At 39.8% G+C, this 16869-nt stretch overlaps 1 protein-coding gene across 1 annotated transcript in view; it reads right to left on the reverse strand.

Moving 5' to 3' along the window:
- Window positions 1–16869, reverse strand: part of LOC126094546 (galactoside alpha-(1,2)-fucosyltransferase 2-like) — an 88528-nt gene that overhangs the window by 45352 nt on the left and 26307 nt on the right. The window contains exon 3 of the mRNA XM_049908979.1: window positions 6470–6642. Within this exon, the coding sequence (XP_049764936.1) occupies window positions 6470–6642 (173 nt within the window). The remainder of the gene's footprint in view (window positions 1–6469; window positions 6643–16869) is intronic.

The following is a 16869-nucleotide window of genomic DNA, read 5'->3' on the forward strand; positions in this document are numbered from 1 at the left end:
TGTTACGACCCGTGGCTCTACCCTTCATTCGATCCCTGCGAAACCGTACATTTCCGCAGGATAATGCACGACCGTATGTTGCACGTCCTGTACGGGCCTTTCTGGATACAGAAAATGTTCGACTGCTGCCCTGGCCAACACATTCTCCAGATCTCTCACCAACTGGAAACGTCTGGTCAATGTTGGCCGAGCAACGGCTCGTCACAATACGCCAGTCACTATTCTTGCTGAACTGTGGTGTCGTGTTGAAGCTGCATGAGCAGCTGTACCTGTACACGCCATCCAAGCTCTGTTTGACTCAATGCCCAGGCGTATTAAGACCGTTATTACGGCCAGAGGTGGTTGTTCTGGGTACTGATTTCTCAGGATGTATGCACCCAAATTGCGTGAAAATGTAATCACATGTCAGTTCTAGTATAATATATTTGTCCAATGAATACCCGTTTATCATCTGCATTTCTTCTTGGTGTAGCAAATTTAATGGCCAGTAGTGTACAAATGCCTCAGTGTAACAGTTTGTGGGTATGTGAAAGGGAGCAATCACATAAGCTTAATCGTAAATAAAGCAGGCGAGAAATTGGAATAATTGGTAGAATACTGCGAAAATACACTTAGTCTACAAACGAGATTGGTTACAAAGTACTCGAGCGGTGCATCCTAGAATATTGTTCTAGTGTGAGGGAAGTAGATCTAGCACGGGGCTCACTAATGGCACACGGGAGAGAATCATGGAAATTCTGTAGAACGTTAACTGGCAGATAGTCGAACACAGACGCCAACTGCCGACCGGTGTGGCCGAGCGGTTCTAGGCGCGTCAGTCTGGAACCGCGCGACCGCTGCGGTCGCATGTTCGAATCCTGCCTTCGGGCATGGATGTGTGTGATGTCCTTAAGTTGGTTAGGTTTAAGTAGTTCTACGTTCTAGGGGACTGATGACCTCAGATGTTAAGACCCATAGTGCTCAGAGCCATTTTATTTGAACAGACGCCAACTATGCCACGAACGCCTGCTTACAGTTTCAACAACCGGTACTGAGTGAGAAAGCTAGGAATGCACTACTGCCTCATACGTAACTCTCCAGTAAGGACCGGAAAGGTAAGATTAGAGGCATTAAAGCATGTTATTCTTTGCGCCTTAAATACCCGAATGGAACATGGAGGAACACTAATATGCGGTAAAATGGCCAGCAGTCTCTTCCATGCGCTTCACAGCGGTTTGAGACTGGATGTGGACAGAGACGGGCATATGGTGTCAGAAAACGTGTATGACCTTAAAGGATGCCTGTAGCTGAAGAATTTCAACAGTGGGTGGTGTATCAACAAGATGGTGCACCGCCACACTGGGTATTATTTGTTCCTCAGTTCAAAAATGGTTCAAATGGCTCTGAGCACTATGCGACTTAACTTCTGAGGTCATTAGTCGCCTAGAACTAATTAAACCTAACTAACCTAAGGACAGCACACACATCTATGCCCGAGGCAGGATTCGAACCTGCGACCGTAGCGGTCGCCCGGTTCCAGACTGAAGCGCCTAGAACCGCTCGGTCACACCGGCCGGCTTTCCTCAGTTCATGGATGAAACTTTTGCGGACCATACAACATCATGGCCACTGCGTTCAGCAGACATAACTTCTCCTGACTTTCTTTGTGGTGTTGCGTTAAGGATAAAGTATTCAGTTCGCCAGTTCCTGATGTGCAGACTCCAACAGCACGAGATGCTGTGAGCCGATGACGAAAGAGATATTGTCAAAGACATGGAGAGAAATTAAGTTTTGCGTAGACGTTCTAAGGACAATAAGCAGAGCACACGGGGAAACGTATCCACAAAAGGCCTTCTGATATTTGCAACAATCCGCATTGCTGTATGCATCATAGAGGCTTAGGAATAAATTTCTGTAATTAGGGAAAGACCTCATTCTCACCAAGTATGTATCGATCGTTTCATTCTGGAATAGGACATGAGAAATATGAACACCTAAATCTTTTCGTGCGACCTTTGATTTCTCTTATTTTATTACGATGGCCATTTCTCCGTACGTAGGTGGGAGGCAAAAAAAAAAGTTTTGGCATTCGGAGAAGCAAGTTGATGACTGAAAATTCGTGAAAAGATCTCATCGCAACGTAAGTGGCCTTTCTTTTAATGAGTGACAGTTCTAGGGTAAGTTATTCCTAAATACAGTGTAAGACAAAAAGAAAATGAAGTAAAAAATAAAGAAAATAAAACAAAACATTGCACCACTAAGGAGTTATCCAAATCGGACGGAAAGCGATAGACGTGATGTACGGACACACACAAACAAATGGTCACCATTTCAGAAAAATTGGATGTTTTTTTCAACAGGAGGAGCTACACAAATTGAGGATGTCAGTAACATGTTGTCCATTCTGGCCCTTACGGAAGCAGTTATTCGGCTTGGTATAGTTGTTGGATATCCTCCTGGGGAATATCATGCCAAAGTTTGTCCAGCTGACACTTTAGCTCGTCAAAATGCCGAGCTGGTTGGAGGGTCCTGCCTATAACACTCCAAACGTTCTCATTGGAGGAGAGATCCGGCGACCTTGCTGGCCAATAGGGTTCTACAAGCACGAAGACAAGTAACAGAATCTCTCGCCATATGCGGGCGTGCATTATCTTGGTGAAATGTAAGCCAAGGATGGCTTACCATGAAGGGCAACAAAACTGGGAGTAAAATGTCGTCGATGTACCGCTGTGTTGTAAGAGTGCCGCAAATGACAGCCAAACAGGTCCTGCTAAGAAAAGAAACAGCACCCCAGACCATCTCTCCTAGTTGTCGGAGCGTATGGCGGTTGACAGTCGAGTTGGTATCCCACTGGTATCTGGGTCGTCTCCAGACACATCTTCGCTGTTCATTGGGGCTCAGTTCCAAGCAGGACTCTTCACTGGAGACAGTTATACTCCAGTCAATTAGATTCCAGGTTAAATGTGCCCGATACCACTGCAAACGAGCCTGTCGGTGTACAGAGGTCAATGGTAGTGGTCGCAAGGGGCGCCGGGAGTTCAGCCTCTTTCCGTGAGCCATTGTGGTCGCTGAAGCACCATTTGCAAGTCGGGTCGCTGATAATGATGAATTCGGGGCTCTGAGTGCCTCTCGGACGATTCCTCGGTTCTCAAGTTTTGTCTTCTCTCTGGTCCACTGCTTCCAAGTTGAAGCTGTGTTCGGCTGTGGTTCACCCATTTGTGTCAATATCGTCGAATAGTGGCATCACTCCTATTCAATCGTCAAGCGATTTGTCGATTACTCCAACCGGTTTCTTTGGGCCCAACTACACGTCCTCCCTCCAATGCTGACATCCGCACCTACATCCATACTCCGCAAGCCACCCGACGGTGTGTGGTGGAGGGTACTTTGAGTACCTCTATCGGTGCCCCCTTCTATTCCAGTCTCGTATTGTTCGTGGAAAGAAGGATTGTCGGTATGCCTCTGTGTAGGCTCTAATCTCTCTGATTTTATCCTACGGTCTCTTCGCGAGATATACGTAGCAGGAAGCAATATACTGCTTGACTCCTCGGCGAAGGAATGTTCTCGAAACTTCAACAAAATCCCGAACCGAGCTACTGAGCGTCTCTCTTGCAGAGTCTTCCACTGGAGTTTGTCTATCATCTCAGTAACGCTTTCGCGATTACTAAATGGTCCTGTAACGAAGCGCGCTGCTCTCCGTTGGATCTTATCTGTCTCTCCTATGAACTCTATCTGGTACGGATCCCACACAGGTGAGCAGTATTCAAGCAGTGAGCAAACAAGTGTACTGTAATATACTTCCTTTGTTTTCGGATTGCATTTCCTTAGGATTCTTCCAATGAATCTCAGTCTGGCACCTGCTTTACCGACGATTAATTTTATATGGTCGTTCCATTTTAAATCACTCCTAATACCTACTCGCAGATAATTTATGGAATTAACTGCTTCCAGTTGCTGACCTGCTATATTGTAGCTAAATGATAAAGAATCTTTCTTTCTATGTATTCGCAGCACATTACACTTGTCTACATTGAGATTCAATTGCCATTCCCTGCACCATGCGTCAATTCGTTGCAGATCCTCCTGCATTTCAATACAATTTTCCGTTGTTACAACCTCTCGATATACTACCGCATCATCCGCAAAAAGCCTCAGTGAACTTCCAATGTTACCACAAGGTCATTTATATATATTGTGAATAGCAACGGTCCTACGACACTCCCCTGAGGCACACCTGAAATCGCTCTTACTTCGGACTTCTCTCCATTGAGAATGACATGCTGCGTTCTGTTATCTAGGAATTCTTCAATCCAATCACACAATTGGTCTGATAGTCCATATGCTCTTGCTTTGTTCATTAAACGACTGTGGGGAACTGTATCGAACGCCTTGCGGAAGTCAAGAAACACGGCATCTACCTGTGAACCCGTGTCTATGGCCCTCTGAGTCTCGTGGACGAATAGCGCGAGCTGAGTTTCACATGACCGTCTTTTTCGAAACCCATGCTGATTCCTACAGAGTAGATTTTTAGTCTCCAGAAAAGTCATTATACTCGAACATAATACGTGTTCCAAAATTCTACAACTGATCGACGTTAGAGATATAGGTCTAATGTTTTGCACATCTGTTAGACGTCCCTTCTTGAAAACGGGGATGACCTGTGCCGTTTTCCAATCTTTTGGAACGCTACGCTCTTCTAGAGACCTACGGTACACCGCTGCAAGAAGGGAGGCAAGTACCTTCGCGTACTCTGTGTAAATCGAACTGGTATCCCATCAGGTCCAGCGGCCTTTCCTCTGCGTATATTGTTCAAGCTCCTGGTTGCGAGGTGTAGTTACTGTCCAACTGAGTACACGGAATGATGACGCCTTAGTACCGACATGTCCCCTGTTTACCACCCTTGCCAGCTGAGTGGTGTAACTGAGCTGCATCTTAACACGTTCACCCATCGGCCGCCAAAGTTTACAGTTTTGTATTTTCCGTCGATACCTGTTAGAATATCACTTTGGGCCCTCTTTGCATAGTTCTTTCGTGCTGCGTCGTTTTTTTTTTGCCTTAGAGTATATAAAAGAAAAGTACTGTATTGAGGATGTTCTACAGTATTGTTCGTGATTATAATTCCTAGGTTTTTAGTTGAATATTAAATTTGTGTGATTTATCGTGTAACCGAAATTTAACAGAATTTATTTAGTACTCATGTGAATGATCTCACATTTTTTGCATTGCCATTTCTCGTGTGATGTAAACATCTTATGTAGATCATTTTGCACTTCGCTTTGCTCTTTTATGTAGTGTACTATATAGTAAACGATGGTATCATCTGCAAACAACCCAAGATGGCTGTTCAGATTATGGCTGTTTATGTGGATTATGTACAGCACAAGGCCTATAACACTTCCTTGGTCCCTACAGATATCACTTAAGTTTCACTAGATGACATCCCGTCATTCATCGCCACTGTTTGGAGGAACCTGTGCCGCTGCGGCACAAAAGTGGCAAGACAGTCATACTTCTTCTCTATCCCTATATTCCTCCGTTGATCTCAGTTCTTGTATTTTTTTCCCACAGGCGTTGGTTGAAGTGAAAATTGCTACCGGAAAGAAATGCATAAGGGAATACTGTTTCCATAGTTTTCATAATAGTGATTTCAAAGTCTAGCACTGCAGTTTTCTGTGACCACCCTGACATTGCATTTATCAATCCAGTAAAGGTGTTTCATATGCATTTTGGCTTTTGTGTAGGAGCAAAGCAAGTAAAACTTGAAATAACTTCGTGTCTTCTTCTGTGGTACCGAGGTCAATGTGACTTTTCTTACAGGAACTCACAAATCCGATCGTATAACCAACACGATACTCCACAGGCATGGAGTTTGATTAGAAGCCACTTGTCAGGAGCGGAAAAAAAAAAACGAAATCCTTGTACAGGCCGTGAAGGACCAAGAGCCCAAGGTATACCGTATGTTGTCTGCCTTACGGATGCATGGAGAAGCATGTGATCAGCACGCCACTCTCCCGGTCATTTTCCCGACTTTCTAGACCGGAGAGCCGCTACTTCTCAGTCACGTAGCTCGTCAGCTGGCATCGCAAGGCTCAATACACCCCCTGCGAGTCCTCCCACCAATGAAAAAATCCTTCGCTCTATCGGGAATCGAGCGTGGGTTGTCTGCCTGGCAGTCATCTATACTTCCTTAGCTATAGACGCTGACAACGATGTCAAAAGCCTTCTGGAAATATAGAAATATGGAATCACCTCGAGATCTCCTGTCGATAGCGCTCTTTTCAGTCCACGTTTTGCTAGTTTTGGTTGTAGCTTTTTTTGGAAAGCAAAATAATCTTGGAAATTCTTCTTTCTGTTGAGTATGTTTAGGGTTATCCTTTCGTGTTATACCCATATCTAGCAGGTCTTTTTCTGCCTCAGCGAAACAGTCCTCCTTGATTTCAATATAGAAAGTCAGCGGAACTATTTTAATTGCAAAGCCACACATACTTACTCGAAGATGATGGGCACGTGCAGTTCCTTGGCCTGTGTGACAACCTCCGCCAGCGACACCGTCTCTAGGTCGACCTTGAAGAGGCGCTGGTCAGCCTCCTCCATGGCGTCCGCGGGGCACCCCGACTGCGAGAGGAACTCGACCGTGTCCGGCACGCCCAGCGGCTCGAACACCTGCCCACAAGTCGACACGTCATCGTTAAGGCTGTGGAGGGTATTCCAAAGCATGCACTGCTGGCTGTGAACCACTCATACAACGTAGTGGGAAAATGCGGAAAAGAGGTTCGAATATTGACCAGGGTAATCTCCAGTAGGGACTATAAGAAGAAATGAGAGGACCCACTGATGAGCCGAAACATGATGACCACTGCCCACTGAGGGACTGAATGCTGCCTCTTGAGACTGGAAGCATGTGGCATGGTAAGGAAAGGGTGAAATCTAAGTAGAAACGAATACGGAATTCATCTAGTGACATGGGCCACAAATGGAGGAATTCACTGATGTGACTTCGGCAAAGAGCAGTTTACTGTGGGCCAGCGATTGGGAAAGAGTATCTCTGAAACAGCAAAACTTGTCGTCTGTTTGCGTGTTCCTGTGGTGAATATGTGAGGTAACTGGTTGAAGGACGGTGAAACGACGTGTAGGGGACAAGATGTCAGACGTCCACATCTCATCAGAGACAGGGTGTTTGGCCGTTCTGTAAAGCAGAATAGGCGGCGATCTGTGGGAGATCTGACGACAAAGTACAATGCAGGTGCAGTTACAAGTGTTTCAAAGCACTCCATTCGGCGTACTTTGAATATGTGGTTCCAGAGTTGAAGACTACTGCATATTCCAACGTTGACGCGATGACACTATCAATTACGATTGCATTATTGCAGTGGACACGAGTTAATTGAGATTGGACTATGGATTAATGGAGACGTTTGGCTTGATCGGAATCATGTTTCTTTGCAAGCTGGTGCAGGCAGTATTATGCTATGGTGATCATACATCCGTCCGTCCACGCCTGGTAGCTGAGTGGGCAGCGCGACAGACTGTCAATCCTAAGGGCCCGGGTTCGATTCCCGGCTGGGTCGGAGATTCTCTCCTCTCAGGGAACGGGTGTTGTGTTCTCCTAATCATCATCATTTCATCCCCATCGACGCGCAAGTCGCCGAACTGGCGTCAAATTGAAAGACTTGTACCCGGCGAATGGTCTACTCGACGGGAGGCCCTAGTCATACGATATTTACATTTACCAAGCTGCGACATCGTCGCGAAAAAAAAACACAGTGGCCCGTATATGTAATAAGTTTCTTTTAATTTACGTTTATGGTCACAATCTTTACTGTTTAACAGATTACCGGTTTCGGTCTTTAATGACCATCATCAGGACTTTGTTTTTATGAGGCAGATCTGATGATGGTCATTAAAGACCGAAACCGGTAATCTGTTAAACAGAGCAGATTGTGACCATAGATGTAAATTAAAGGAAACTTATTTACATTTACATCATACATCTGAGTTGCCATTAAAGACATCATGGCAGTTTCGCACTGTGTAAATATTATCTTGCAGCCGTACCATGGTGTCCTCTTTGGTGTTGGGAATGTCAAAACTGGCATCCGGTGGAGAGAGGCTTTGACCAGCCTGTAGCTTCTGACTTGGTCATTTCTTAATCTATCTAAAGTGCCTTGTGGTCAGAGCTGGTACTTTCACAGGCACTTTCCCAGTATACCTGGTCTTGTCAAACACTTGTTAGAGAACAAAGTTGTAATAGGAAATAACACTTTCATACGAGTGCTATTGGCAGAAGTAGAAAGTGATTGAGGGAAAAACATGATCTGCACCTTTAGGGCTAGTTGTCTGAAATGCCACAACAACAAAACAATTTTGTGGAGCCTGTTGGAGATTGCAAACTTTGGGCGTCGGCCAACGCCCTCCCGGATGGAGGAGGAACATTGTGGATCCTGTAAAGTGTTGACTCTATCTAGTCAGGAGAGAGTGATCATCTGCAATCAAGAAGGTTGTGAGCTCGGTGTCGAAAAGTTAAAAGCGTTCATAAATAATCTCCCTTGCATGACTGCAGAACTCAGTCATTTCCAGTTTTGTAGGTCAGTAATAGGGCATAGTTCAAGTGCAGTGCCGGCCGCTGCGACCGAGCGGTTCTAGGCGCTTCAGCCCGGAACCGCGCTGCTGCTACGGTCGCAGGTTCGAATCCTGCCTCAGGCATCGATGTGTGTGGTGTCCTTAGGTTAGTTAGGTTTAAGTAGTTCTAAGTCTCAGCACTGTGGGCTGAATTGCACAGTAACCCTGGGTTCGGTGTGGGGTGGCGGTGGGGTGGGTGGACTGCTGTTGTGGGGTTGAGTACCACTGCAGGTCGTTTCTAGGTCCTCAGTTCCATACAATACAATACAATACACTCTTTGTATTGCTTATGTTAATTTGTGAATCATCATGTTCAACCATGAACTGTTCTGAGCTGACAAATATTTCTTATACTGTGATCACGAAAAGAATTTAGTTTTTGTGTATCTTTGATGACTGTTTAATTTGGGGATTTTGCTACGATTCTCGTAACGCTCACGACGTAACTTTACTGCATTTGATAAGGGCATTTTGTGTCTCTATTTTAATTGAATATCGTAGGACCATTTCCCGTTTATTTGAGATGCCCTTTCTTGAATAAATACACTCCTGGAAATGGAAAAAAGAACACATTGACACCGGTGTGTCAGACCCACCATACTTGCTCCGGACACTGCGAGAGGGCTGTACAAGCAATGATCACACGCACGGCACAGCGGACACACCAGGAACCGCGGTGTTGGCCGTCGAATGGCGCTAGCTGCGCAGCATTTGTGCACCGCCGCCGTCAGTGTCAGCCAGTTTGCCGTGGCATACGGAGCTCCATCGCAGTCTTTAACACTGGTAGCATGCCGCGACAGCGTGGACGTGAACCGTATGTGCAGTTGACGGACTTTGAGCGAGGGCGTATAGTGGGCATGCGGGAGGCCGGGTGCACGTACCGCCGAATTGCTCAACACGTGGGGCGTGAGGTCTCCACAGTACATCGATGTTGTCGCCAGTGGTCGGCGGAAGGTGCACGTGCCCGTCGACCTGGGACCGGACCGCAGCGACGCACGGATGCACGCCAAGACCGTAGGATCCTACGCAGTGCCGTAGGGGACCGCACCGCCACTTCCCAGCAAATTAGGGACACTGTTGCTCCTGGGGTATCGGCGAGGACCATTCGCAACCGTCTCCATGAAGCTGGGCTACGGTCCCGCACACCGTTAGGCCGTCTTCCGCTCACGCCCCAACATCGTGCAGCCCGCCTCCAGTGGTGTCGCGACAGGCGTGAATGGAGGGACGAATGGAGACGTGTCGTCTTCAGCGATGAGAGTCGCTTCTGCCTTGGTGCCAATGATGGTCGTATGCGTGTTTGGCGCCGTGCAGGTGAGCGCCACAATCAGGACTGCATACGACCGAGGCACACAGGGCCAACACCCGGCATCATGGTGTGGGGAGCGATCTCCTACACTGGCCGTACACCACTGGTGATCGTCGAGGGGACACTGAATAGTGCACGGTACATCCAAACCGTCATCGAACCCATCGTTCTACCATTCCTAGACCGGCAAGGGAACTTGCTGTTCCAACAGGACAATGCACGTCCGCATGTATCCCGTGCCACCCAATGTGCTCTAGAAGGTGTAAGTCAACTACCCTGGCCAGCAAGATCTCCGGATCTGTCCCCCATTGAGCATGTTTGGGACTGGATGAAGCGTCGTCTCACGCGGTCTGCACGTCCAGCACGAACGCTGGTCCAACTGAGGCGCCAGGTGGAAATGGCATGGCAAGCCGTTCCACAGGACTACATCCAGCATCTCTACGATCGTCTCCATGGGAGAATAGCAGCCTGCATTGCTGCGAAAGGTGGATATACACTGTACTAGTGCCGACATTGTGCATGCTCTGTTGCCTGTGTCTATGTGCCTGTGGTTCTGTCAGTGTGATCATGTGATGTATCTGACCCCAGGAATGTGTCAATAAAGTTTCCCCTTCCTGGGACAATGAATTCATGGTGTTCTTATTTCAATTTCCAGGAGTGTATTATTCAACAGTTCTCTGTCGCCTGTATCAAAACAACCTATGTTATTAAATTATTTGTTTAACTTTTACTTTGCATTTCTGTGTATCTTATTAACTCGCAATTCTAGGCAATGCATAGACTATTTGACAGCAGGATAACAGCTACAGGTTATTACGTGCAGCGAATTAACTGCAAAGCAGGAAAGCAGACTATGCGGCTTGACCCTATGAATACATGGGGCTATTCTTTTGAAACAGAGCTATGCATAGTCCCAGTACCTAAAGTATGAGTAACCGCATGTAAAAAAGCATCTGGTTTGCTCGTATGACGTGCTGCTTAGGTACCATTGCAACTTTCCGAACAGCAGTCATGACACAGTAGTATACTGCTTGAAGATCGTACGTTCTGTCTAGGATTCTCAGCCATGACAATGGCAACTTCTTCAGCAATTTGTGGCGCAATTGGCCATCAGCGTCCCCTAGAGCAATTTTCAAATCACTGTTAACTTGAACTCCAAATCATCATCTTCAGGCCTGCTGCAGGACATGGACCACTCTGTATTCCTATAATGTCTTGATACTCGGGAAGAGCAGCAGCCATATAGCTGTTGTTTTGATAAAACAGCCTTATGAGTAAAGCCCTGCTTCTAGAGCCCAAAAGTTCGTTATCTTGTAAAAGAATTACCTAGGACCTACACTTGCCATCTACTATGGTCCAATTTTCAGGGCTTACGCATTTATTTTCATTTAAAAATACACATATTACACTTGCTTAGAAAAACTTAAGAAAATGAATATTTTTTGTTATGATGTACACCTATTATGAAATTTTTTTCTCAAAAAAGGTGAATGTAAGAAAATAAGTGTAATATTTTTCATAAATGGTGCAAATAAGAAAAAAATGAGCTGAATTATAGTAAATGTAAGAAATTATTTCCTCAACTCAAATTATTCTAATTATTTCTTCTTGATCAGCTGCAAGATTTTTATGAGCTGTTGTTTGTAAATGTTTTTTAAGAAAAGGTTTGTTTACAGTTCTACCACATTCAGATATAACCTTAATTTTCTGGTAGTGAGATACACATTCTTTACAAATCCAACAACATCTATGTTTTTGATACTTATGTTTATCAAATTCATTAATATTCTTTTCATTCAGTCGGTCACCACAATGCTTTAGCGGTTCAGTATTGTATATTTAAAGATTATAAGTTTAATAGGAAAATAAACATTTTTTTTAAATTTTCAGAATGAATTCCAGGTCATGAATTTCATTTTTTTTATTTTTAAGTTTCTTCATTCCTCTATATTTCAGTTTCATCTGTCCTCCTTCAAGTAATCGAAAATCCAAATCAGTAATTAATTTAGAATATCTGGTAAAATAATCTTAAACTCATTATTAAGCTCCATTCAAATTTTTCTCTGTATCTAGTTTTTTGAAATATTCACATCAAGCAATACTGCACAAAACATTTATCTCTAACTCATTTTTTAAAATCTCTTTTGAGATACTTGCATTATTGAGCTTCTTGATTAGAGTCTCTGTTTATATAGAAAACATTTTATTAGATTTTTACAGTGTGTAATGTCCATATGATAATGTATCTATTTCATTTTACAAAACAAGTCCTTTGTCATCATGAGGACTTAATTCCTTCTTGTTTATTTCAACTGTATAGACTATATGTTATTCACTTAGAATCATATTAATTATTCTGTTCTGTTCTCTATTGTTAAACAACCAGCCTTTATGATCTTCTAAACATATTCTGTTTTTAACAATATATTCCTTAACTCCTATAAATTTTTTCTCTAATTCATCATCAACTTTATAAGCATACATTTTTGCTCTTAAACTGCAATATTCTTCCATTAATTTCCCATCATCTTTTTCTTTCTTAAAACTTTCTTATTTACATGTGGAATTCCTTAAATATTATCTGTTGGATAATCACTTCTACCAAAGTAATCAATCATCGTTTTCATATCTTTATAAAAATCTTTAGTTTTAATTTTGTTAATGTAACTGAATGTGTCTTGATAATGCAACTCAATATTTTGTCCATATTTTGGCTCCATTATTTTATAGTGAAAATCATACCTCAGTTCTCTAGATAACTCAGATATACTCATTCCAACATAGATTGGTTTACTAACGTAATTTTTATTTTGTCCATAGGAAAAGGAACAAGATTTTGATTAAATGTTGTTCTTTTTTTAAGATTTGGTTTTGCTATAAGTTTATCACACTTTTTTATCTGACACTAACTTTATATCCACGCTATTTGTAATATTTTTCATTGTTTTACCAAATACTAACTTTTTCATCAATTTATAGAAATATTTTCCAAAATAATTTTTGGCCTTAGGTTTCATTTCTACATTTCAATATGTATGCTTCTTCAACCAATCTGACTGTTTAAAATTTAAAACTCTATTACTTTTGTTAATTTATTTCCTAATGGTAGAAACTGTGCAAGACTTCTATAGTGGACTACATAATTATTTTTATTTTCTATTGTAGTTAACAATTTCCTTTCTTTAGTTCCTGGTACAGTTTTATTTTCAGGCGCTAATGGTACATCTTTGTGTAAGTGATGTAATTCTTTTGGACATTCTAAATCTACTTAAAAATATATCCAATTTTAAGAGTATCTGATATTTCAGTGATTTTATACAATCTCAACTATTTGGCTCATCCCATTAAAAGCCATCACATGGTAAACATTACTCAAGCATAGCCATATAAAGTATTCACATCTAAATATACTAAAAAGTTCTATATCTTTTTAGCATCATAATCGCTCATATATTTAGTTTTTTCTTTAACATCTCTCTTACAACACTGTGATATTTCTCATCTTATTCCCTTTTCTACCATTAAAATCATATCATAATCATGTAATAAATCAAGTAGTTGCTTAGTCATTCTCAACACTGAATCCCGAAAAAACCTGGTGCTGTAAAGTATGAAGATGGATCAAGATCATATTCTTTTATACAAGTCCATCTAAAATTTTCAAATACACCAGACAATAACAATAGATCAATTTTAAGATACGGATCTTGATATTCACCAAGATTGTTAATATTAAATTTTTCCCAAACTAATTTTGCATGTTTATACTCCTCATCACTTATTTCATAGTCAGGGAGTTTACTATAAAACTCTTATTTTGTTAGAAATTGTGTCTCTTCAAACTTTTTCCAAGAATCCATGTAATCATATGGATATAGACCTTTTTTGATCACTAGATTGAGTAACTCTTGTGAGAAAATTTCTTTAATATTTTTCATTTGATCCTTTTTAGAATTTGAAAAAAGCGTGTTAGGTGATTAGGCCATAAATTAGAATATATCAGTAAACCACATCTTCAAATTTCCTGTCTTCCTGCCAAACCTAATGAATCTATCTTCATTATTTGGTTTTAAATCTATTTCTTTTTTTTAACATAACAAAGTTCTTTTAAAAACAGATGTGACTCACATGCAGATAAATTCTTCAAATAAATTGATATTAAACTAGGATGTTTTAACTGTAAATTACCATTATTACATTATGAATTTATCAATTTTGCTCTAGAATGATAAAGGTAACAATCCTTTTTATTTTTTGTTGAATGATGACATTTATACAATGTACATTTTTATCGATCTTGCATATCTTGATTGTTCTTCAGGAGTTAATGGTTTCATTTCTTCAATTGAAGAATACATTCTTCCAATTTCTTCGTTTTCTTGTTTTATACATTCAATACGTTTCTTACGACAATTTGTCCCTGTATAAACAAAAGGGTTTTTCCATGTATTTTATATTTCATTTTATATGAATTTTCTAGATATAATCAACATAAATAACAAATGGAACATTTGGTGTATATTGCCAATTTTTTAAATGAATATGTAAAACTGCCTTCAGAATTTCTACTTTTAATGGTTTGTTAACTAAACAGCTTGATGCGCGATTACTTAATTTCTTGTTACTAGTGAAATTGGGTAAACGTACATCACAAATTTTCTGCATGATTATTTATATTGCTCAATACAAGTCTAAATAAATTTTTCACATAGCAATAATGTGAATTAATTTCATTCTTTAAATAGAGGTGTTTACATATTCCTCTCTTAAATTTCGTAATTTCTAACGGATACACTTGATAGTCTTCATCAAATGAATAAACATTAATAGATACATTAATTCTATTCTTGATTTTTGGAATATTGTCAACTACTGAAGGATATACAAAACTTTCAAGTTTCAAATCAAATCAGACCAACCTTTTTATATTTTTAACTCCTTCTGCATTCTTATATACAGGATATGATGCAGATTTTATAGTGCACAGGAAAGATTTTTGATCTTTTTTTTACAGTGTTCATGCTTTTTTTATTTTCTATTTTATCTGGCAATTCAATGTAAGATGATCCTCTCAATGTATCATTTCTGTTAATTCCTAGTTGTAAGCAAATAACTGTATTTCATGACCATCTTGATCCTCGTGCTTGAAAGTTAGAATTTTTTGATAAAATACTTTGTTTACCATTCTTAAATTTTTTAGTTAATTCTTTTTCATTTGTTACCTTATGGTTTTCCATCTGAAAATGGAATTCCATAATATTTCTATTTGTCAGCATTTGGTAACCACAATAACATTTTAAAGTTACTTTCAATCTGTGATATATTTTTAACTGTCTTTTACAATTTTCATAATTTTCGGTTTTCTGCAGTCAAGAAATGATTAGGTTCAACTGAGTTTGTTATTTTAAAATTTACAGTTTGTAATCTAGTTACAAATGCAATATCAACTAGATAATCATGAACTGTTCTTCTGCTCTTAGTTTCTCAAATAAAATAAAATCAAAAGAAAATGATATTTTATCAGTAGTTCTGCTTACTTAGTTCACAAACAAATTGGTAGAAAATGGAAACATTCCTTACAATGGATTAGTTTCATTATTTTGAAAAATTTCACTATCACTTTCAATTTTGTAGTAAGTTAATTTTTCCAAACAATTACAACTTCCATTAGATAATGTCTATTGGTAAATTTAATTATATCAGCTTTATTTACTGTACTATAACCTTGTAAGTTATTTCTTTTAAAACAATCATGAGGCTGAATAACTGTGAATTTCTCTATTTGGTCTCCCTATTTATATAAAATAAAATTTAGTAGATTTCTAAAAAAATAACCTTGTAAATTCGACCAATGAGAATCCTTATGTAAGATATATTTAAATATTAATAGAAGATAATTCCCTTTTCTTATTTTTCATATATTCCAAAGTACATTTTTTACATTTGTTATTGTGGCTATCTTTATAGGAACTATTTATATTTTTTAATCTCTTGACAAGCTATACATTTTTAATTTGTTGCATTTGCTTGTTTTTCATCATTATTAATCGAAAATATTTTGGAATGTTCATCACCTGTTGTAAGTGATTTTTGTAATAATATTTAGAAATATTTTTTCCATATACACAAAGAACTCGTTTTCTGTTGTAGTATCTTACATTGTATTCATTTACACATTGTCTACACTTCGTTTTATAACTATCTTTTGTGTATTTTTCTGAAGTACAATTATCAATTGTCTTATCACTGTTACAATATTTACAAAATTTGGGTTTGACACAACACTGTTTCGGTTGTTGTCGAACCTGCTCCATTTATATAGAAAAAAATTTTATTAGACAAAAAAATCTATAATCGACGCCTTTTCTTCTTAATGGGGTCGAATCTAGATCCAATCAACATCATGCTCACACATAATAATAAGCAAGTGTTTATGATCATCGATTAAAAGGATAATCCATGGTTTAAAGGAAAATATGTTACTAAACTTTTACAATTTGCAAATACAAGACATCAAGTAGGTAATGAAGACAAGAAAAATTATATTGAACTGATAACAGTATCAAGTATTGATAAATATATAGAACCTCATACAGTTTTCATTAATAGAGAAGGAATAAATTCATTAGTACAGAAACATAGAACAATTACTTCAAAAAATGAAATAAAAAACCTGTTTAGTGATCTTGAGTTAAAATTAAATTTAGGCACACAAACAAAGGAGCAAGAATTCATTAGCATGATAATCAATTGTTTTAAAAATGAAAGATTTGAAACACAGTACTCTATACAGAACAGCAGTTGAATGTGATAAAAATGATCACAATGATCCAAATATATCAAAATAAATTGAAAGACAGAAATTCACAGAAGAGCAATAGGTTGTAGAATTATTCGTTTTAATCCTGATGAAGAAAAGTTTATAATTTGTGATGTTATCAATAGAATACATAAAACATTTTAAA

Source organism: Schistocerca cancellata, chromosome 8 (assembly GCF_023864275.1).
Source record: "Schistocerca cancellata isolate TAMUIC-IGC-003103 chromosome 8, iqSchCanc2.1, whole genome shotgun sequence".
Taxonomy (NCBI): domain Eukaryota; kingdom Metazoa; phylum Arthropoda; class Insecta; order Orthoptera; family Acrididae; genus Schistocerca; species Schistocerca cancellata.